Raw genomic sequence first — 24471 nt, 5'->3', positions numbered from 1 at the left:
CAGGGGGGACCACATGGAGGTCGACCTGACGAGATATATTGCTAGCAATGGGTCTGGAAGTCCGCATTAATAACAATCCCCCCCTCCCCGGACGACATATATTAGGTTATAGATTTATAAAAAATATAGATTAAATAAGTACATAATATACTATTTAATTTTTTAATAATACAAAATAATTTAGTAAAGCTGTAATAATAATAATTAAATCACAACGAAATTAAATGAAGCACCAAAAAGGACAAGACTCATATATACTTAGTCAAGTCCATTTCTCCTTTTGGGAAACATCTTTTGCTCAACTTGTTCCACTTTCTGTGCCACATTTGTAAGTTGCTCGGAAGCATTAGATGCAGCTGCACCACATGTTTCTGCTAATTGTTGCACTCCCAACGATACCTGGAACAATGTAATATGTGGAACATTTTCTAATTAGATTTTTTCTTGTAAAGTCTTCCATTTTATTTATTGATGGATTTTTTTATGGCTTATATTTATATTTTATTCAAGAAATAGGCACATTATATGTCACAGCCATCAGAAAAGGCAGTTTTTATTATAACTAGATCCAAGATTTCCCAGTCATAAAAATAAATTTAATAATTATGTCTGATTGTCCAGTTTAAGAAATAAATAAAAATAAAATTTTAGTGGCCACATTTCATCTTTTTAATGATAACAGTTGCTGCACAGATATTGAAATATCTCAAACTTATTTTATGAGATATGCAATGGGTATTAAATAAATTTATGTTACAAGTTTAGTATTCTTATGGTATCAAAAGTAGTTATCTCCAATCATATTTATTTATTTATGTTTTATTGACCACATTACAAAAAAAAAATGTCTGGTACACAAGGCGGACTTAATACTATATAGCATTCTCTCTCAGTCAACCTTTGGCAAAACAAAGCATATTCTATTATTCCTATTCATGCTTCTAGTCTGCACGTATATAATATAATGTCATATAACTAAGGTAGGTTGTAATGGGGTCGCTTCTGTAGCACCATTCTCTATATCCAATTAAAGTTTTAATTTCATAACACAACAAAATCTTTATCCTAAAAACCAGTATGAACTAAATTTCTAATAGATGGAGGTTTTTTCCTGCTACTTTGTATGCATGGATTTCACGAGTAGAAAAACCAATGAAATAGACTACTTTTAGATATCAAGTATATGGTCAATATTTGATATATGTTTTATACCAAATTTTAAGTCCACCTTCAGAAACACTACTATGTAAATTGCATTCAATTTGGTATAGTAGATTTTATGTGATGCTGGAACACACATATAAAATTTCTAAAAGTTTTAGCTCCTAAAAGAACCCTCATTTCAATTCATCTAAAATATTTCTCATGTACAGATATTTTTCAGTTATAATTTTAGCCTTTTACTCATAAAAACTAAAACACAAACCTATTTTAACTGTTTTGTCACTTTTTTTAATTATGAATTTAGCATAAAAGATAGAGACAAAACAGTTCAATCCTTAAAATAAATTTATCAGAGGTTTGACATTTCTATGAATTATTATTTACTAAAGAATAATTTTACCAAGTTTCGTTAAAATCCATAGAGTAGTTTTTGTTTCTATAATGAATATACAAACAAAAATTTTACTAATTGCATTTTTGCCATCAGTATCGATCACTAATCACCCCCTTATAATTATTTTGGAAATATATTTCATGTACAGAATTGACCTCTCTACAGATTTATTATAAGTATAGAATAGTAAGATTTAGTTTAATATGTACTTAATGAACCATAAAATAATAGCCTCATTAAAATATTAGTTTTTGAACATGGTTCTAGAGAATTGTTATTACTTTCCATCATGTGGACTGTCAGCTGGTTTGTCATTCCAGGTTTTATTATAAATTATACAAAAATTAAAAAGTTATACCGAATCTGCTTCAGCTTTAACCTCGGCCGCTGCAGCATGCATTTTATCAACCACTTTCTGCATCTGAGGGACTTGCTGAATAGCTTCTGACTCTAGTACTGGTGCTGCCTAAAGAAAAACAATGTCTATACTAAAAATAATAAATTCCTAATAGCAAATATTATCAAATATTTTTTTGTCTATAAAAAAATTAACAAATCTAAGTCATAATATATAAGTCAGATATCTAAGTAATCTGCAAAGAATGGCAACCCTATGCAGATGTCATTTTTGGATATTTTTAAATTGCTAAATATATTTAGGATGGAATGATTATATTACTTAAACACTTGAGGTGTTAACATTGGTGTTATTTTATTGCATGAAGTCTTGTGTACCCTATTTGATAAAATAATGATTATGAATAATAAAAGAAACCCAACAATTTCTCAATCATGTTCGATATTTTTGTAGGAGAGACATTTAGATCACTGGTATATCACTATATGAAAGTGCAGTCTATTCTCTACCCATCTAAAAATAAAAATTTGTTATAAATAGTTGTATAAAAAATATATATTTTATGTAATAAATGACATACTTGTTTGCATCTATGCATGCATTGGCAGTGGTGTCTCAAAATAGGTTCTGCAGCAGATACTTCTTGCATATGGATGTTGTTTTGTTGAATCTGCAATAAATAGAGTAAATAATATTACAATATTCTTAAGTGTAAATATAAGTTTAAAGATCCTTATGAACCTTGAATGTTAAACATTTAATGTCATTTTTTATTTAATTATAATTTTTGTTGTGGCTACAGTAGACCTGGGTGACTACCAGCCTCATAGGGAATGTCTGAATATTAGGTTTATCAATTTATCAGTAATACCTTTACTCACAGATATAGGGATTTGGCATTGCGACTGCCAGTTAACCAAATATATATTGATGTTACCATTATATAAAGACATAACCCTCAGAATTCACTGTTTCAGGTTGTAATTTGGACCATATTCCACCAGCAAATGTAAAAAGACTTTTATTTTATTAAAATATGTATAATTTGGTAACTGCTTAGCTCCCTTAGAATTTTTTTTTATCAAGATTCCACATAACAGCTTTTCTAAACTTCGAGTCAAACAGTGTCACCCCTACACCTTGAGAATCTTTTAATCCATCTGTATGTATTTTATGAAATTCTTTATAGCCTCACTTCAACATATATATAGTGAGATACTTTAAAACAGAACCAATAATATTATGTTTTGTGTTGTTAACATCTTTTACATCTAAACACATACAGAACTTCACATCAATGGATGTAACCCAGCTATTTAAACTATACATATCAAGTAAAAGGCTCTTGTGTATATTCTCCTCTTTTAGGCTACTATGTACATCAAGATGGACTTTATTTTATTATACCAATAGTTACAGTTATTTGATGATAAGTTCACTACCAATTGCATGATTTGGTTATCAAAGACAGAAGTCACGCAGCCAAAATTTGTTCCCCAGTCAATGCCTACATACAAACAGGAGAGGGAGAGCAAGTTTGGGATCTATTACATGAATGGGAGTGCTCTTAATGAAGCTGCCACATATTCTTAAAGTCCTATTTTGTATAATGTTTAATTTATTGAGGTGTGTTTTGGTACCAGTTGCATACGGAAAACTATCATTTAATGATTACAATTTTTTTTATAACACAGGAGGTAAACGAGCGTGCAGCTCACATGATGATGACTACCGCCGCCCATGAGCAATGAGCATTCGCAAAACCAGAGGTACTGCAGATGTGCTACGGGCATTTTAAAAAGGTATATGCTTTTTTCTTGAAAGTTATGAAGTCATATCAGTCCAGAAGTACTTTTAAAAAATTTTTAGTTATGATCATATTAAAAAAAAATGCAAGTATACTTACGTTTTCTACGAAATTCGGATCAGTATAATTATTCAACTCTGTAGCAATTTGCATAGCTTCTGTTAACTTCTCATGACCAGCAGTCGCACTGTTAATGGCTTGAGCTGCATTTAACAAGTTTGTTGTAGCCGAATCTCCTTGTTGGCCGTCTAAATCTGCATTCGGAGTCAAACCTAATTTCGCTTCCAACTGTTCTATCCTGCTTTGTAAAATTGCTATTGGATCCATCTTCAGTATTTTCACCAATAATAATAGAAGAAATTATATAAAATAATGCTTTAGGTGCCGTTAAAATATTATGTTGTAAAAAATGAATGAAGATCAAAATAATCGAACAATTACAAATGAAATCAAAAATTTTTTTTTCATATATTGACATTAATAGTTTGCAGCACAGACTAAAGAGACTAAAGGAAAAAAAAAATGTGAAAGAAAGGCAAAGATAGAATAGAACGGTTTGTGAGTATGGTGCTTTAGACCATAGACATAATATAAAGTAGACTAAGTATGAGAGATTATAAGTATGCCAAAACTCACGCATCTACATACACTGATACAAATGCAGGGACGAAGTTACGGTACATGATTACATTCTCTCTTTTCATTTAACAGTTTCTTTTTGTCGGTGCAACTATTCCAGACCTTTTCTTTGTCTGCCCTATGTAGTTGATTACATTAATAAGATTTTTTTTTTATCTAAAATAAGTAAATAAATAAGAGCGCTCCATCTTAGAGAGTCCTGACCAATCGTCTTACACACAAACTCGACGACTTTCAGCCCCCAGAACAATCTGTTTCCGAAAGGGCTATAGCACCATAGATCACATACATACACTACGGCAAATTATACACAACTGTAGTGTATAATCTGCCACTATGTCTGCACTATGAGAAAGCCTTTGATTCGGTCGAGGAATTGGGGGTACTACAGTTCCTCAAGCGGTACCAGATTTACTGTAGATAGATATATGGAAGTGTTGAAGTGTATGTACAATACGGCTATAATGTCTATCCGAGTACAGAACCAGGGAAAACGAAACGTACGAAACCCATTCCAGTGCAGAAAGGTATAAGACATGGTGATGTCATGTCCTCGAAACTTTTTACAGCTGCATTGGAAGATATTTTCAAACTCTTGGGTTGGAAAAAAGATACGGTATAAACGTCAATGGCGAATTCATCATTCACCTTTAATTTGTCGATAAAATAGTAAACATGGCGGAATCTCTTGAGGATCTTAATGCCATGCTCAATGACCTCAATGGTATTTCTCAACAGGTAGGTCTTAAGATGAATATGGACAAGACTAAAATCATAACATCTAACGTCCATGTCACACCTATACCGGTTATGATTGAAAATACTACGCTCGAAGTTGTCGATGGATATGTATACCTGGGACAAGTTGTCCGAATGGGTAAGTCCAACTTCGATTGAGAGGGGGGAAAGGGATTATTAGCAATGGAGTTTGATAGTCCCATTGCTAGCAATATGCCCTATTAGGTCGACCTCCACGTGGTTCTCCCTGGAAACCATCGTGAACAATTCTTGTTGAATTCGTCACGATGGGCTAACTGACCTACTTCATCCTCACCTATCATCCCTCACTGGTGCCCCGCCGGTGTATACCGATAGCGCGGGTATATCATTCCATTATCATCCATTAAAATAAAAAAAATAATTTCGATTGAGAGATCAACCGACAAAACCCACTCGGCTGGGCAACGTTTGGAAAACTACGCCACATCTTTTCATCCAAAATACCTTAGAGTTTGAAGACAAAGGTCTTTAACCAGTGCATGTTGCTAGTGATGACTTTTGGAACCAAAACATGGTCCTATACAATTGCCCGTATACAAAAATTTCTAATTATTTAGCAGGCTATGGAGAGAGCTATGCTCGGAGTCTCTTTGCATGATAGAATTCGAAACGAGAATATCCGTAAAAGCACCGACAATCGACATAGCCCAAAGAATAAGCAAGCTGAAGTGGCAATGGTTTGGAAAACCGACAACTGATAAGAAAGAAAGATTCTGGTGTGGCGACCCCCTCAATAGATGGAGTGACGACCTAAAATGCATTGCAGGGAGTCAATGGATGCAAGTAGCTCAGGACCGTTCCTTATAGCAGTCTATGGGGGTGGGTTTATGTACAGCAGTGGATGGATAATGGCTGAAATGAAATAAGAGCGCTCATAACTTTAGCTCAACGAAATGTGACAACGTTGCAAATAAAAAGTGTTCTGCTTTCGAAGTAAGTTATTAAGCTATCATTGAAAATTTGAACTATCATAGAAAAATAATTTATCAAAAAAATTTAAATCTATAGGTACATAATTTTTAATTATAGGTTTATATGTAACTCTTTCTATTTTTTAACATTTTAATTCATTGGGAGAGTATTTTTTAAATAATTAGTTGGAAATGTTCGAGAATTCTTCAATTGTTTCTTAAAGTTAACGGATATTAACGACGTTGTTATACTTTGTTATACAAAACCAACAATGTTAATCTCCGGGGGAGAGGGGATTATTAATAATGTGGATTAGTACCATAATACTATAGGGAGACTTTGTACAAAAGTCGATTGCTTGGGTACCTCTGTCTCATTCGTGTTTCAACCGTGAAGCAGTTGTGTTTGCATGGCTGTGTTTCGGTTTGAAGGGTGGGATATGGCGTGAATTTACTGGGTACAGAGGAATAACAACGCATGAGGGGTATCATAGGCGAAACAGTATACTCTGTTATGTCCATGGTACTGCTCATGTCTATAGGCGACGGTTATCACTTTCCATCAGGTGGGCCGTCTGCTAGTTTGCCATTCTAAGTTGTATAAAAAAAAATAGTAGCTCATTTGTTAGAAATAAACCCTGCCAGACCAACTTCGACCAGTGATAAGTGGTTCCGGGTGACAAGACTTCATTCTCACTTAGCCTCATCATGGTACCTCGCCAACATAGATTAATAGTGCAGATGAGGTTATTTTTTATATTATCATTTCATATTTATCATTCAGGAGTGGAGGGAGAAATTGTTAGTAATAAAGTATAATAAGTTTATTGCTAGCAATAACCCTGATATACTTGATTGGTAGGGCACCAGTGAAAGATTATAAATGAACACCAAAATAGTCCAGCTAGCTTATTGTGACAGTATATACTCGTATAAAACATTAATCGTAAGTAAGTATCATTTTATTATTGAGATTTATTAGGTACAGTTTCTTTACAGCAAAAACTGTTATAATTTCTTCTAGCATAGATATTGAATGAGTTGGAATTTATAAATTAAGGATAATCAGTATCTGTGGTATTCTCCTTCTACTATTGGAAATGACAGCTTGACGGCTGATGACATTGACAAAGTCAGAAAATTTTCATTTGTGAATTTTGTTGTGAATCATATTTAAATTTTGTGTAATCAATTATTTCAGTTCTAAGTAATATTATAAATAAATGTGATAAGGTGTATTAACTATTATACCTTGTTTTTATTTATATCACAATATATATTAAAATGGATGAAGAATCAGGAGACTTTACTGAAGATGATTATAACATTCCATCTATTAAATATGAGTGTAAGTTAATATAGGAAATTGGTAGTAACACTCACCAGTATTAAGCAACGCCGGGATCAGGATCAATGTTAAGGAAAACCAGGACTAGGATTTTGGTTACCTACACTAGTTAATATTAGTCAGTTAGAAAGTTCAGTCAATGTTCATAGTATATAAGACAAAAGGGTAATCTGTCATATTTATTCAAATATTATTTTTCTTTATTTTACATTGACAAGCGCTGCTAGAATGCATATCGCCTGCCATTGAACCAAGGAGGTTCTTAACATCTTCTCTCGATGTGTAATCCTAGCAGCTTACTAATCTTCTCTAACCTTGGCTTTGGTAAAGCTTTGGTAAAAATATCGGCAAGCTGCCACTCACTGCTAATTTTCTGAACCATGAGATCACCTTTTGTCACAAGTTCTCGAACAAAGAAGTGCCTGATGAGAATATGTTTTGTTCTCTTGTGAAACTCAGGATTTTCCGCTAGTCTCACCGCGGCTTCATTGTCCACTTGTAATACAGGAGGACACTGTATTTCAGTAAGTTCGCTTAGTATCCTAGTTAGCCAAATGCATTCTCGAGCTGCTTCACTGGCTGCAACAATTTCTGCTTCAGTGGTTGAAATTTTTTTTTTTTTTTTTTTTTTTTTTTTTTTTTTTTTTTTTATGCAACTTAGAATGACAAACAAGCTGACGGCCCACCTGATGGAAAGTGGTAACCGTCGCCTATAGACATGAGCAGTACCATGGACATAGCAGACTATACTGTTTCACCCATGATACCCCCCATGCGTTGCCATTCCTGAGGACTCAGGTGTTATTCCTCTGTACCCTGTAAATTCACGCCATATCCCACCCTTCAAACCGAAACACAGTCATGCAAACACAACTGCTTCACGGTTGAAACACGAATGGGACAGAGGTACCCAAGCAATCGACTTTTGTACAAAGTCTCCCTCTGGGAAATTGCAACACTTGCTTGTCTTTGACTCATCCAAGATACAGCACCACCAGCAAACATGCACAGTACTCCAGAAGTTGACCTTCCAGTACCAACGTCTCCTCCATGGTCAGCATCACTATAACACTCTATGATGCCCTTTTTATAGTCCTTTTGATACAAAATACCCATATCTTGCGTATGTTGTAAATAACGCAGAATCCGTTTCAGCTTTACACAATCATCTTCAGTTGGATTTTCCAAATTTCTTGAGACGACACTAACAGCAAATGCAATGTCAGGTCTCGTTCCAACCATGAGATATGCTAAGGCTCCAACAATATGTCTATAATTCAACAACATATTACTCATGTCGACCTTATCCCGGTTTTGAGACATGTCTCTAACAATTGGTGTATGCACCGGTCTGCAGCTGTCCATCCCAAACCGTCGAAGAACTTTGTTCACATAACACTTCTGATGAATTTTTATGCCGTCTTCTCTGGTTATTATCTCTATACCGAGAAAGTAGGATACAGACTTCGTTGTGATTTTAAATTTTCCCATTAAATCTTTTAGGAAATTTTCGATCAGTTTCTGATTAGACGCAGCTACCAAACCATCATCCACATAAAGAGCCACAATGAGCTTCTCGCTAGACTCCTTTCTTGTGAAAAGGCATGGATCAGCATCAGATACTTTCAAACCGATTTCCTTGAAAAAATCTAATATACGCTTGTTCCAGCACCGAGGTGCCTGCTTCAAACCATAAAGACTTTTCTTCAGTAAACAAACTTTACCAGAGTTATCTTCATAACCTTCCGGCTGTCGCATGTAGATTTCTTCATCAAGATCGCCATACAGAAATGCAGTGGATACATCAAATTGCGCCATATGCATCTGTTCACTAGCGGCAACAGCTAATACACTTCTAATGGTCGCCATTCTTGCTACAGGACTGAATGTTTGATAATAGTCCACGCCTTTCTTCTGACTATATCCCTTAATAACAAGCCTAGCCTTGTATTTGTCGACATTCCCGTCAGCATTTAATTTGACCTTGAAAACCCACTTGCAGGGTATGACTTTCCGACCTTTCGGGAGATCTACCAACACCCAAGTTTTATTTTCCTTCAAAGAATTAATTTCCTTATCCATTGCCTTTCTCCAAAGTTTACTTTCAGCACTTCTCACAGCTTCCTTGTAGCTATTAGGTTCCAGTTGATTACCAGTGCTCTCTCCATTTATATTATATAGAACAAAATCATTGAATTTCTGTGGTAGACGAAGCGATGACCTATCTCTAAGAATACGACTACTTTCCTCTATAATCTCATGTTCATCCATAGTTTCGTGAAGCTCGGCTTCGTCATTTCCTTCTAATACTCCCCCACATTCAATTGTTTGTTCTAGCGTATTACTTCTTGCATCATCAAATATATCTTCATTAATAACAGAAGTGTCTTCTCTATCAATGAACTCATCATTATTTACAAGACCTTCAACTTCATCATTATCAATTACAATATTCTGAGCATCAGAAGATTCTACATGAGGTAATTTTTCATCATTCCTCTGTTGAGTTATCTCTTGTAATGCTAAAGGTTGCAACTCAATTACATTGCTAGAAAATTCTGCTTGCATGGGTTCACACACCTTCAGTGATTCACCTCTAAGCAGAGACATATCATCAAATGTCACATCTCTTGACCTTACTAAACCAGTAGAACCATTCCAGAGACGATATCCATCATCATTATCATACCCTATTAGAATACATTTCATAGCTTTCTTATGTAATTTTTTCCGAGTCTGTTTAGGCACGTGAGCATAACATGATGACCCAATAATCCTCATGTGTTTAATCCTTGGCTTTATACCAGTCCAAAGTTCTGAGGGTGACTTGTGTTCCACTGACGTTGGCCCTGTCCTGTTCAAAATATATACAGCAGTATTCACCAATTCAGCCCACAAAGTTTCAGGTAACCTTTCATGTGCATGCATCATAGCTCTAGCACATTCCACGATCGTTCTGTTATCTCTTTCGCTATTCCCGTTTTGTTCCGGTGTATACGGCATCGTCAGTCTTTGCTTTATTCCATTTTCCACCAATATTTTCCGTACTTGTGCATTGTCGAATTCACCACCATTGTCACTCAATAGTTCCTTAACAACATGACCAGCTACTTTAGCTTCAACTAGAAACTGTTTCAATTTCTCGTGTACTTCCGACTTATTCCGAAGAAAATACACAAAACGATGACGTGTATATTCGTCTTTGAAAAGTACAAAATATCGTAATTTGGAATAACTAGATGGAAAGGGCCCGCAAACATCCGAATGTATGCGTTCTCCAGGTTTCGTAGCTTTATCTCGTACACCAAACTTTTGTCTGTGAGATTTTCCAAAGATACAACCTTCGCATAATTCTTCACTATCTTTTGTTTTTATTCCCAACTCTCTATCTATCAGACTTCTTATATGTCTTTTATTTTGATGACCAAAACGTTCGTGATAAAGTTGCAATATATCAACTTTCTGTACCAAATTTACTGACATATTAATAGGCGGTACGACTCTACAATTCAGCTTGTATAATCCTCCATACCTCTCCCTATTTCCTGTCACAGTAATCATTCCTCCTATTTTCATAGTACAAGTAGTGACCCGTGATTCAAACACGCTACCTGGATTCCTATCTTGCGTCGATAATACAGAAAACAGATTTCTACTTATCTGAGGAACATACCAAACATCTCTCAAAGTCGATCTCACAGTATGTCCATTAACATCGGCCTCAATACAAACTGATCCTTTGCCTACTGCCTTGATCACATTTTTGTCCGCCGTAGTTACAGTGTGACCTTCACTGAAGTATTCGAAATCTTGAAAGATATCATTCCGCATTGTAACATGATTCGTAGCCCCATTATCCACATTCCAATGGTCACGATCTACAATACTACTTTCAGCCGAATTCACAGTCAGTAACATCATGTTAATTCCCTTACTACTGCAATCTTTTCGAGAAACTACTTTCTTAGGACAGTCTTTCTTAAGGTGACCAACCTCTTTGCAACCAAAGCATTTAAACTTTTTGCTACTGTCCTTGTTATTACTACCTTTGTCTTCACACTTACTAGGTTTCTTCTTGACTCCTTTGACAGCAAAGGCCTCACAACTAGATTCACTGTCTACATTGTTACCGAGTGCCTTTTCATGCGCACACAGCTGACTTGTGATATTCTCTATATTCCTATCCTTCTTAGACATTAACAGCCAACTTGACTTGAATGAAAAATATGTTTCAGGTAAAGTATCCAAGATTTTACAAATTAATAGAACTTCAGGTAAATCCTTACCTTCCTCTTCTTTCATTAATTCTTGCTTGAGCTTATACCACAGATTTTTCAACTTCGAGATGTGTGAAGCTATGTCATCAGCAGGATTTTTCTTATATCTGAAAAATTCTAAACACAAATCATACAGGCGGTCCTCACATACACCTTCGTATAGGCGATGCAATTCATCCCATATTTCCTTTGCGGTCGTTAACCTTAGAATTTTATCCAGGATATTATCAGAAATATTATTTGTAATTACAAGTACAGCTATACTATCCAACTTAGTGTAGCTTCGTAAGTCCTCTTCGTACTTAGCCATAGCTGCTGAATCCCCAGCACTACTATCTGGCATTTCCGGTTTTTTAATTGATCCATTTATTACATCCGTTAAACCGTCTATTCCCCTTAATAGTGCTGACATGCGATACTTCCAATGTATCCAATTTTCACCTTCTAGTTTATTAATTTGAAATTTCGACACATCCATTTTGAAGTTTGGTATTAGCCCATAACCTAATATAGGAAATTGGTAGTAACACTCACCAGTATTAAGCAACGCCGGGATCAGGATCAATGTTAAGGAAAACCAGGACTAGGATTTTGGTTACCTACACTAGTTAATATTAGTCAGTTAGAAAGTTCAGTCAATGTTCATAGTATATAAGACAAAAGGGTAATCTGTCATATTTATTCAAATATTATTTTTCTTTATTTTACATTGACAAGCGCTGCTAGAATGCATATCGCCTGCCATTGAACCAAGGAGGTTCTTAACATAAGTTTTCTTTACTTTTAAAAATCATCCTAATGTTCATCGTAACGATTAAATATTATTATAATAATTTTTATTATCTTTCAGATTTGGATCATACTGCTGACGTTCAGTAAGTATAAAATTAGCTACTTATCATTATTTCACATGTTGTCAATTCTGAATAACTATATTGTTCTAGTTTCATTAAATTCAATTAGGTAATTTTAGTAATTGAATTGTTAAAAACAAGAATACAGTATCGTAAAGTAATGGGCTATGGATTCAGTGACATTTCTATTTCAGTACTTAATTGTATTTCATTAATAACTTGTGATCATAGGGATCGCTGTAAATATATCCAATTAAGCAGGCAGACCATGCTGGGCTCACTTATTAATCATTGTGCAAGCTATGGAAGATTTCATAATGATTACAAAAAAGTTAACAGAAACATAATATACATCAATATTAATCTGTCTGTCTGGAAATGTTTTTTTAAGTGCACATAGTATGGCTAATAATCTGACAACTCATCTTGTTAAGAGTGTGCACCCTATTTGTATAGTAAAAACACAGATTATATAAAATGTGTGTATTTGTACATATCAATAAAACAGCTAACAATTATGTACACAGAGTGACCGACTAGAGTATGGACACCATCTCAATGATCATTCTATACCATGATACCAGGTACCGCTACTGGTTGTAAATAATCATATTTTTTAAAATACATTTTATTACTACCTAAAACTTCTGATGGAAAATGATTTATTTTACAGAATATGCATTCATGCATTACCAATCTTGAAGATTAAGGTTTTACTTGTGTAAAACATAGTTACTTTACAACAGAAATATTAGTTTGATATAGGTGCCTAAGCAGATGAATTTTGCACAAAGTTTGCATCTGGTGAAAGTGATGAATTAAATGTTGAGAATCTAATTCTTTATTCAATTGACCTCTACTGTTGAACTTTAAAAGTTCTATTATAAATTCTTCATTATATTTAATTTGCAGGTTGCATGCATGGGGCAACAGTATGAAGGAAGCATTTGAGCAGTGTGGCATGGCAATGTTTGGCTACATGACAGACCTGGCCTATGTGGAAATCAAAGAAGTCCATACAATAGAAGCTAATGCTGATGATATGATGGGCTTGTTATATCACTTTCTTGATGAATTACTCTATTTATTCTCTGTTGAACCATATTTAATATGTAAAAAGGTTGTTATCACAGAATTCAATACTGAAGAATTCAAAATAGTTTGTAAGTGTTATGGTGAAGAATTCCAAATTGGGAAGCACCCTCAAGGGACAGAAGTGAAAGCAATAACATATTCAGCTATGCAAATTGTTGATGAACCAAAGGATAATAAGTATGAAGTATTTGTCATTATAGATATATGAGCAATTACATTCTTTTATATTTTTTATCTTATTGAGTTTATTTTTAAATACACAAGTACTATTTATTGTTAAATAAAAAATCTCTAATGTTGTGATCTCTAATCTCGAGTGTAGTGTAAATGTGATACAAATAAGACATGTTTGCAAAAGTCAAATATATATATTTTTTATACAGCATTGGTGGCAAATAATTACATTAGCACCCATTGGGGTTAAAGAAAGACTAGAATGGCTGAAAATGTTAAATCACTTATAAATATGCAGTGCAAGAAAATGAGTTGATTTTCATAGCTTGAAAAATTATTTCTTCATATTTGCACATTATATTTACTTACACAAATAGATATGATTTTGTTCTTTCAATATGAAAAATTCTATTTGGCAGTAGTATATTCAGGAAAAAAAACAAATACCAGCAAAATTCTCATAAAGATTAGCAAAATGCTTGTGCCATATGGGCATTTTTATAATTTGTCATACATGATGTATGATTTTTACATATTATTTTATGTATATATTATAGTGTACAATATATACTAAATAAAAAGATAGACACTTTATGGTAGCTATTTATGACATGTAAATTAACAAATGACTTCATACAATCGAATTAATTACAGTTTTTTAAATATAAACCATAAGATAAAATACAAAAATATGTTTTCATCATGTGTATCCTAGTGACCCAAATAGGCTACAGCTCAGTAATAGATTTGCTTAAAAGCAAAGTACTGATTTTCAGCTGCAGTTTGAATTGCAAGCTACATGGACGCATGTAACGAATCTCGAGTGTAACTCTGTATGATTAAATTAACAGACAAAGATGAAATTGTATTATAGAGATACATACTTATATAAATGATGTACACTAGTAAGGTAGCAGTAAAGGATGATAGGTGTTCCTGGTTCCCAAGAGGGACTGTCCGTACGTCACACCTGACCTGATCTGATAAATATTATAGATCCGTCAGTATTCTACGACTATGACGATATATATTTTAAATGGGTGATAATGAAATGGTAACCCTGCCTGCACTATCGGTATACGCGGTGGAGCACTTAGCCCATCATGACAAATTCCACTACAATTAATAACAATAGTTTTCAGGTAGATCCGCATGGATGTCGATTTGATAGGGTGTATTTCTAGCAATGGGTCAGTTAGACCCCCATTTCTAACAATTCTTTTCCTTCCACCGTGCGTTTTTCAAGGCACTTTCTTCCACGCACAACCATTCTTTGGAATCAACTTCCAGCAGCAGTATTTCCGAACCGATACGACAACATAACCTTCAAGAAAAGAGTATATTCCTTTTTAAAAGGCCGGCAGCACACCTGCAATGCCGCTGGTGTTGTGGGTGATCATGGGCGGCGGTAGTCACTTACCATCAGGTGAGCCGCATGCTCGTTTGCCCCCTGCGTTGTAAAAAAAAAACAATTTTATATTAAACCCTTGGTACTCGTAATTATGCTTTAAAAAGTTAGCAAATAACTTTGAATTTTTTATCATGTTCAATCAAGACGAATTTGTTTATTTATATGGAAATGTATTCCAATGTAACAAGAAGGTTCATCAACCTTAAATTAGAAATTTCAAAATATACCCCTTGACTTAGGATGTGAATGTTGCCAATAACGATAAAACGATTGATGTCCCCCGTACGGGGACAGTGCAAAGGGTTAATATACCCACATTACCTATTGGTGAGAATGAAAACAGGCTATCGTGACGAATTTGACAAAAATTAATCACAATGGTTTCCAAGGCAGCATATGGAGATTGACTTCAGAAGGTATTGTACTAACAATGGGGCTTTTAAACTTCCAATACTAGCTATTGCTTCCCCCAAACAATTTTATCGTTAGGAGAACAAAACGTCAGCGCATGGTGAGATGGTTTCTAGAGGGATGTGGGGGGCTCAATTTAATATATTGTTAACGGCTAGTTCCCATTACTAATAATCATTTTTTTTTTCTTTTGTGGCGTTCACCCCGATATAATAATCATTTCTCCCTGTCACCTATTACAGCAGGATAGGTAAATACTAACTTTAATCTATGAGCAGGGCTTGACTCAAAAAAAAAAATAGCGAGTAAAAGTATGCGCTAGCTACCATTAGTATAAAAATAATTCTTATTAAATATACCAGTCATAATATCTGTTAAGAAGAGATCTTTATCTAACAATGATAGTGCTCTTCTTTATCTGTGCGTTACCTAGCAACTTGTTTTGTTAATGTTCTGTCGAAATAAATATTACTTTCACTACAAATATACGTACTAATATTCTATCTTAAATCTATTACATTTCCTGTTCCCTTTGATTTCTTAAAGTTGGAAGGTAAGAGACCGAAGCCAGTATTGCAAGGTATGGCCACACCAGAAGAAAAGGCAATGTATACGAAAGATTTAGAAGAGTACAATAGAATAGACAGTACTATAGTAGTCCTGCTTACGACAAATATGTCAGATGACACATTACAGAAATTAATGCGCTTTGATAATTCTAAGGACATGTGGGATGAATTACAAAGACTTTATGGAGGATGTATAATAGACAGATCGTACGAATTATGTCAAAATTTTTTCGGATATCAGAAAGAACCAAGTCATGACATGGCCACTCATATTTCATCGCTAAAGGGAATATGGTATGAATTAAATTCGGCATTGAATACAACTGGTGATTTGCCGGAAATTTTATTGATATATCAAATTCTACATACTCTCCCTTCTGAATATTTTGGTTTTAAGTCAAGCTGGCTCTTGATGTCAAAGACCGATCGCACTGTTAACAACCTAACCGTTCAGTTATGTGCCCACGAAAAAGTCATAATTAACAAAGTAGAAGAAGAGACACTAAGCACTTCTGAAGCATTATATACAAAAGCAGAAGAAAAGAAGAAAAAGGACAAGAAGAAGAAAAATAATTTTCATAAATGTAACTATTGCGGAGAGACAGGACATTTTGTAAGGAAATGTAAGAAATGGATCTCAGATGGCAGACCACCTAAGAAGTCGACTGCTGTGAATATGAACTTGACGGTCCTTACTATTGAAGAGGACTTTAGGAATGATGTCAAAAATTCTACAGATTGGTACGTTGACAATGGGGCAACCAGTCATAACCAACAGAGGAGATCTTTTTCAGGACTTCATTTATTTTAAAAGTTCGCACACAGTTACCGGCGCTAACGGGCAGAGTATCCAAGCTATAGGGATTGGTACAATCCGTGCAGAAGCTGAGGTAGAGGGACGACTTGAACAAATTCTTTTAAAGGATGTATGGTATGTACCTGCTATAAGTAAAAATCTTTATTCTGTCCTAGCCACTCATGATATCGTAAAAGATAGCATCTTCGAGTCAACTCCGTTCGAATGCGTTATGAAGATAAATGGTGCAAAGAAACTGATTGGCACTCGAGATGTGCAAGGCGGTCTTTACCGTTTAAAAATGAGGTGCTTGAAACCAACTGTAGATGTAAATCAGCTATCCACCTCTAGTTTACTACAACTATATCATGAAAGATTTGGTCATCAGAATAAGTTACATGTAAAGAAATTATTGGAAAAGGAATTTCACATTAAAACAGAAGCAACTAAAGAGCTATGTGAAGGGTGCATTTATGGCAAATCACATAGACAAAAGTTTGGTATTAGAGAGAAGCCATCAAAACCAGGTGAACTAATCTGTACGGATATTTGTGGACCTTTCCCGTATTCGATTTCTAAACATCGTTACTTCGTGCTATTCAAAGATGTCCATACAAATTATCGTTGGGTATATCTATTACACCAAAAGTCTGAAGTATACCTAAAACTTCCCCTTCTGATAGCTGAAGTAAAAGCAGCTGGTCATGTAATAAGAGAACTTTTAAGTGACAATGGAGGAGAATTCAACAACGATAACGTCAGCGCAATTTTAAAAAAGGAAGGCATTAAACAACGGTTAACAATGCCATATACGCCACAACAAAATCCAACTGAGAGGGAAAATAGAACTGTGGTAGAAATGACAAGAACCTTAATGCATGCTCACGAAACAATTCCTGCGGGCTTATGGGCTGAATTGATTCAAACAGCGGTATATATCTTAAACAGAACTGGACCTGGACATGATGGTAAATCACCGCATGAATCATGGTACGGCGTAAAGCCAAGGATCACTCACTTAAGAGTAATTGGAACTATTTGTTACCCACATATTCCGAAACAAAGAAGGCATAAGTTAGATAAAAAGGCTCAGAAGGGAATTTTAATTGGCTACGACTCCGATGAAGGCTATCGTATATGGGATAATATACAGCAAGTCATAGTAAGATCGAGAGACGTAACTTTTAATGAAACTCCCTTAGTATCACCTATAAAAAGTATGGCAAATTCAAAGAGCGAACTAGAAAATATACAAGAGTCTGAGCAATGTAAATATAGAACTGAAGAGCAACAGTCAAATTTTCAATTTAACTTTCCAAATATTGACGTGGAATGTGAAAAAAAACAGGACTCTTAGAGAACCTTCCATAAGAAATAATGATGATAATAACGAGATAACAGAGCCTGATATTGTTAATGATAATAACGATAATATAATTGACAGTACTGTACCAATATTGTTAGGACAGCATAATGGATCTGAACAGTCATATATAGTCAAGACGTAGATGAGGCAGCGGCTAACACTGCACCGCTTTCTGCAAGTGAAGTAGAGAATGAAGGCAGTATGACGCTTAGAAATAGAAAAGACCTCCAAATCGTTACGGTGATTTTATATGTAAAAATGTTAACTTGACTGAAGAATTGTTAGAACCAACTACGTTTAAACAAGCTATGATAAGTACTGAATCTGACATGTGGCGTGCTGCTATGGATACTGAAATTAATTCCCTTCAAGAAAATCAAACCTGGGAAATGGTAGATTTGCCCAAGGGTAGGAAAGCGATTCCTTGCAAATGGATTTATAAAATCAAAACTAATCCTGATGGTACTATTGAGAAATATAAGGCTCGATTAGTAATAAAAGGATACTCGCAGAAAAAGGGACTTGATTATTATGAAACATTCAGCCCTGTAGCAAAGACAAGTACTATAAGAGCTGTTCTTAAATTGCTGCACAAGAGAATTTAACCTTATCCCAATTTGACGTCACCACTTTCCTTTATGGAAGTCTAAACGAAGAAATTTATATGAAACCTCCTGAAGGATACAACGACAATTCAGGAAAAGTATGTAAACTCAAAAAGTCTCTATACGGTTTAAAGCAAGCACCGAGATGCTGGAACCATTGTATTACAGAGTACGTTTTGAAAATAAAACTCTTCCATGCCTTTTTATAAGAAATAAAGATAAGAAGGATAGAAAGCTTATTCTAGCGCTTTATGTTGATGACGGATTGATTGCATCTAGTAATCCGAAAGAGACTGAAAACTTTTAAATGAGATGCGACAGCAGTTTAAGATTACTACCAAATCCGGCAGTTATTTCTTAGGAATAGAAATAGAGAGACACGTTGATGGATCAATAAAAATCCATCAACAGGGATATTCAAAACGATTGCTTGAAAGATTTGGAATGCAAAATTGTAAAGCAGCTGTAACACCCATTGTGAAAGATTCTAATATACCAATTGAGAAAGAAAAGTCTATCACATTCCCATATCGACAAGCGGTTGGAGCACTTTCTTATCTAGCGATAGGAACGCGCCCGGATATAGCATATGCACTTAGCGTTGTCTCTCGAAATCTTGACAATCCTTCATCAGAAGATATAACAAAAGTGAAGCGAGTTTTACGATATCAAAGGTACCACAGATTACGGTATCACTTATCAATCCTCTGTAAAGTCAACGTGTATACTGAGTTACAGACGCGGATCATGGTGGAGATACTGTAACTGGACGATCGACATCTGGAATGATTTGCTTGTATTCTAATGGTGCTATTGCATGGCAAAGCAAGAGACAGTCTTCAGTCGCAATATCATCCACTGAAGCTGAGATTGTAGCAGCCAGTGAAACTACTAGAGAACTTATATGGCTAAAAAGGATTCTACAATTCATGATAATGGGAGATGTCACTATGAAGCTTTATTTAGACAATGAATCAGCTATAAGACTGGCTCACGACCCACCCTTTGAGTGTCACCAGAGAACAAAGCATATTCGCCTTAGACACTTTTTCATTCGAGAGTGCGTCATTTCAGGATGTCTTGAAGTCTTCAAAACTGATGGAGAGAATCAACTAGCTGACTTCTTGACGAAGCCTCTCTTTAAGCCAAGATTGATGCAACTTTGCAAACAAGTTGGATTAAAAGTGTTAGAAGAGATCTTTATCTAACAATGATAGTGCTCTTCTTTATCTGTGCGTTACCTAGCAACTTGTTTTGTTAATGTTCTGTCGAAATAAATATTACTTTCACTACAAATATACGTACTAATATTCTATCTTAAATCTATTACATTTCCTGTTCCCTTTGATTTCTTAAAGATATCAAGCTCCGCGAGCAATAACAGATATATACACCTAGTTCAGTAAAATAATTACAATTTTTTTTTATCAAAAATGAAAGGTTTTTATAATAATAGATTTTGTCATATAAAATTAAATAAACATTATTACGCTGATTAAAAAATAATATTAAATCATTTAGACAGATTTTTGTTGAACACTGTTTAAATAAAAAGAGTTTTAAATTGTTTTTTCCTAGTACAATAGAAAATAATTAGCAAGGAGTCTCTGTATTAACAATTAGGTATCATCATCGTCATATCAGCTTTTAACTGTCCACTGTTGAACATAAACCTCCACTAATAGGAGGTTTTGCCAGTAGTTGCCACATTTTGCAGGCGGATTGACAACCGTAGTTAGGCTTTAGAGATGTTTTAAAAGGGATGTTGCTGCCCATCCTTCGCCCTCCTTAATCGCCTCTTACGACATCCAAGGGAAAGGAAGGGGTAGGACGATTAGGTATGCTGTAAACTTTTATTAGAAACAAAATTTTACTATCACTAAGTAGATTAAAAATATGTAGTTCGTAATTTTCGACATTATTATAGTGTTGTATAAATTCATGAAAAAGGGAATAAGGATCTCTGTAGTCTATATCGTAATAACTAAAAACTGTAAAATATCTATTGAAATAATAAAGATTACACGGAACAACCATATTCCACTTTATTTAATATTAGAGAGAGAGTAATATAAAATGTATCCTAGCAACATGTGGGCCCCATAAATTAATGAATATATAAAACCTACGTCAACATATATATCTAAGATATATATAGGTATACTCTAGACGTTGGTGGATTATATACTATCAAAATTTTATTAATATGTACCTTAAATTATAAAGTATATAGATCTGCAAGGTAAAAAGAGAAGAAATACAATAACATAATATGTAAAAGCGAGATAGAAAAACAAGACATTTACAGAATATATGCTAGAAGTTTACTTGACAGGAGTATGAATTCTTATTTTTAAATTTTGGAGTGTAATTTATTTTAAAAGAATATAATCGATTAGAGTATGTCCTGTATCTTAATATACCATTATTCAGGGAAATAAACCATAAAATGACATGTTTTTTATTTAATTACTGTAAACATATTTTTAAACATGAACAATTATAAATATTTTGTATACAAATTGGTAAAAAAATAATAATAATTTAATTTAAATAAAGTTGTAAACGTCCCCGATTCGTAACAAATTATAACAAATATGTGAATTTTCGGTATTTTTCCAACAAACTATTAAGTCTGTAAACATTCAGATCTGTCAAATATACTTTCACACATTTGTAAAATACTAAGAGAAACGGGTAGATAACGGGTTGTTCTTTTTATTTCGTTTTAATCGGTCGGAAAATATAAAGAACTAATGAGAGATTTGTAAAAACATATGACAATAGAAAATCAGTATACAAATATAAAAGGCGTATTCTGATGACCAGTAATATAAAAGGAGTATTATGACGGCCAGTAATACGCCACACACTTAACTAGTGTAATTATTTTCTTGTCTTGTTTTTGTATTTGCATTGCCAAACTGTCATTAGACAATACTTTATATTACATCTATGAAATATTACAGTTTCCGTTTTATTGAGACCATTAGTACAGTGTAGCAATTTCAAACTTATCTGTATTTTTAAAAATATTTAAATAATTTTTATATGCGATTATGTATTTAATGACTTTATCTATGACTATAGATAGAGATACATCCGATAGATAGGCATATCTGCATGTTCTCTTTCTATGTTTAGAAGATTTTTCAAATTATCTATGGAATTTTCATAAATTCACATCTATGGAGACTATTTGTCTTATCTATGGTATATCTTTTTTTTATAAATACTATACACCTTGATATCTAAATATCATTTCCGGTATACATATACATTTGGATTTTTACTTCCGTATCCTGTTATGATGTGCGGATTATTTGTCGTAAATTATTATTATTGTATTTAAAAATGTTGAATGATACTAAATTCTTATTACACATCAGTAGTCAATTATTTCTTAAATATTTAATATATACTTAGAATATTTAAGTTCAAAACATGAACACAAAATATTTATTTCTATATCATAGACATACATACAATTTAAATAGCCATTAAGAGGATAAAAGTTCTGAGGCAAGTAATTTATATATATAAGTATATTTATTTCTCTTTCTATATGAATACTATTAACTTTTCAAACGAAAATGTAACAATTTGCTTTAATAACTTAGCTATGTATTAAATATTAGTAAATTACATTTTTATCATGAATTTATTATCTGGATGGTTATAAGGGCAGAGGAAAACTTAAAAAGACTTAGATGGACTGTGTTAAAGATAAGCTGGTCTGAATGGGGCGAATACGGAAATGATTGTGAATAGAAAATATTGGAAGAGAGAAATATATTATGCCTACCTCAAATAATAATTGGTGTAAAGGTAGAAAGATGACGATGATGATGATTTCTATAACGAAACAAAAGCTTTAAATAATCTAAAGAGATTATTAGTAATGGGTTCCAACAGTCTCATTTCTAGCAATATACACCCTATCAGGTCGACCTCCACACGGATCCTCCTGGAAACCATCGTGGTTAATTTTTGTTTAATTTTTCACGATGGGTCAACTGTCCTGCCATCATCCTCACCAATCGTCAATCACTGGTGCCCTGTCAGTGTATACCGTTAGCGCAGGCGGGGTAACTATTCCATTTTCACCCATAAAAAAATTATATAGCCTGTGATAGTTAATAAATAAAATACTTAAACAAAAAGAAAAAGAAAACATATTACTAAAAGTAATATAAAGTATAAATCACAATTTATGATTTTCAGAAACTTACTAGACTACTTACGAATCAATTTCAGGAAATTTTAAAATTTATATCGCCAATATTTTATAAAACCGGCACTATAATGTTGTAGGCTTCTGTAGTAAAAAGTGACAATTCTTTTTTTTTTTTGTCGTGAAACAAAAAATATGAATTATCGATTTTAGTGTGTAGACATATCTTCTTAAAGCTCTTTGATATTGTACCCGATTAGAAGTCAATTTTGTAATTTATAAAAAAAAATATAGAAAGGCAAGAACAATATAGGTTTTTTTTTTATTTTTACCTGATTATCTACTTTAGTTTTTATCAAAAACCTGGGGTAGGTATACTCAGATTATTTATTGTATGATGCAGACATGAAGGACTGGTAGTATACCCCTTGATTATATCTAATGATAAAATATGAAAAAAATTATATGAAGTATTTTAATAATAGTTGCACAGTGTGTTTTTTTATATCACTGAGGTGGTAAACAATCATACGAACCCACCTGATGATAAGCAATTACCGTAGCTTTTAAACATCTACAATATCAAAAACATTATGCACACGTTGGCGATCCTGGAAATAAAAAAGTTACTTATAGCATCATCAAAATCGGTTACATAAAAGACCTTGCATTTACTTGATAACTAAATTATTCTTAAGAAGACTATCTCTGATATATCAGTTGCTTCACGGGAGGAGTTAATTATATAATCAATCTTGTTTAAACATATTGAAATTAACAGTTTCGCGATTATGAATGTATGATTTAAAAGTTTCAAGCGCAGTGACACGGTTTGCAACGAATATTGTCAAATAATATCTTCATAGTCTCCAAATCGTTAGTTTCAGCCAAAAGTTAATAGCAAGTTAGATGCATAGGATGAAGTAGAAATCATTATTATCTTTTGAATAAGTGTTCCACTTCTATCAGCGAAATTAAACATATTTACCAAAAAACATAGGTAGAAAAACTAAACAATCGAACGCGCTGTGTTACTATGGACACTCAAATGTTTTTTTGCTATTTTGATTCACGAAATTTTGTCTCAATATGTTCTATAGCATGGGTAACATTCTTAGTTTTCATTATATTATCTGTAGTATTGCTAACGACTTCGATTTAACGTATTTAACTGAGCCACTGGTAGTATATTTACCTAAATCTAATGTAGGGACCGATTCTGAGACACCATTTTTCTAAAACTATATTTTAATTTAATATTTTAATTTGATAGTGTCACGAAATTACTGATTTAACCATCATAAACTAAATTTATAATAATTTTGATTTAAATCTATT

The 24471-nt window shown here is 33.7% G+C and overlaps 2 protein-coding genes across 2 annotated transcripts; one reads left to right on the top strand and one right to left on the bottom strand.

Moving 5' to 3' along the window:
- Window positions 1-135: 135 nt before the first annotated feature.
- Window positions 136-4234, bottom strand: LOC116413642 (uncharacterized). Its single transcript, XM_031913987.2, has 4 exons — window positions 3823-4234; window positions 2497-2586; window positions 1917-2024; window positions 136-399 (listed from the first exon to the last, which is right to left on the bottom strand). The coding sequence occupies exons 1-4, from the start codon at window positions 4048-4050 to the stop codon at window positions 259-261; spliced, it is 567 nt and encodes a 188-aa protein (XP_031769847.2). The 5' UTR covers window positions 4051-4234; the 3' UTR covers window positions 136-258.
- Window positions 4235-7182: 2948 nt separating this feature from the next.
- Window positions 7183-13861, top strand: LOC113522666 (protein archease-like). The gene is made up of 3 exons (XM_026908429.3): window positions 7183-7401; window positions 12529-12553; window positions 13445-13861. The coding sequence occupies exons 1-3, from the start codon at window positions 7338-7340 to the stop codon at window positions 13833-13835; spliced, it is 480 nt and encodes a 159-aa protein (XP_026764230.2). The 5' UTR covers window positions 7183-7337; the 3' UTR covers window positions 13836-13861.
- The last annotated feature ends 10610 nt before the right edge of the window (window positions 13862-24471 follow it).

Source organism: Galleria mellonella, unplaced genomic scaffold (genome assembly GCF_026898425.1).
Source record: "Galleria mellonella isolate WM207_F2 unplaced genomic scaffold, CSIRO_AGI_GalMel_v1 utg38, whole genome shotgun sequence".
NCBI lineage: Eukaryota > Metazoa > Arthropoda > Insecta > Lepidoptera > Pyralidae > Galleria > Galleria mellonella.
This window is presented reverse-complemented; position numbering and strand designations above follow the sequence as displayed.

What these genes read in the sequence shown, in the direction of transcription:
- LOC116413642 (XM_031913987.2), bottom strand. Translation starts at nt 4,050, where the DNA reads ATGGATCCAATAGCAATTTTACAAAGCAGGATAGAACAGTTGGAAGCG. An exon ending in ATCCGAATTTCGTAGAAAAC is followed by an intron (nt 2,587 to 3,822) that starts GTAAGTATACTT and finishes TATTTATTGCAG; the next exon opens with ATTCAACAAAACAACATCCA. An exon ending in GCATGCATAGATGCAAACAA is followed by an intron (nt 2,025 to 2,496) that starts GTATGTCATTTA and finishes GTTTTTCTTTAG; the next exon opens with GCAGCACCAGTACTAGAGTC.
- LOC113522666 (XM_026908429.3), top strand. Translation starts at nt 7,338, where the DNA reads ATGGATGAAGAATCAGGAGACTTTACTGAAGATGATTATAACATTCCA. An exon ending in TCCATCTATTAAATATGAGT is followed by an intron (nt 7,402 to 12,528) that starts GTAAGTTAATAT and finishes ATTATCTTTCAG; the next exon opens with ATTTGGATCATACTGCTGAC. An exon ending in GATCATACTGCTGACGTTCA is followed by an intron (nt 12,554 to 13,444) that starts GTAAGTATAAAA and finishes TTTAATTTGCAG; the next exon opens with GTTGCATGCATGGGGCAACA.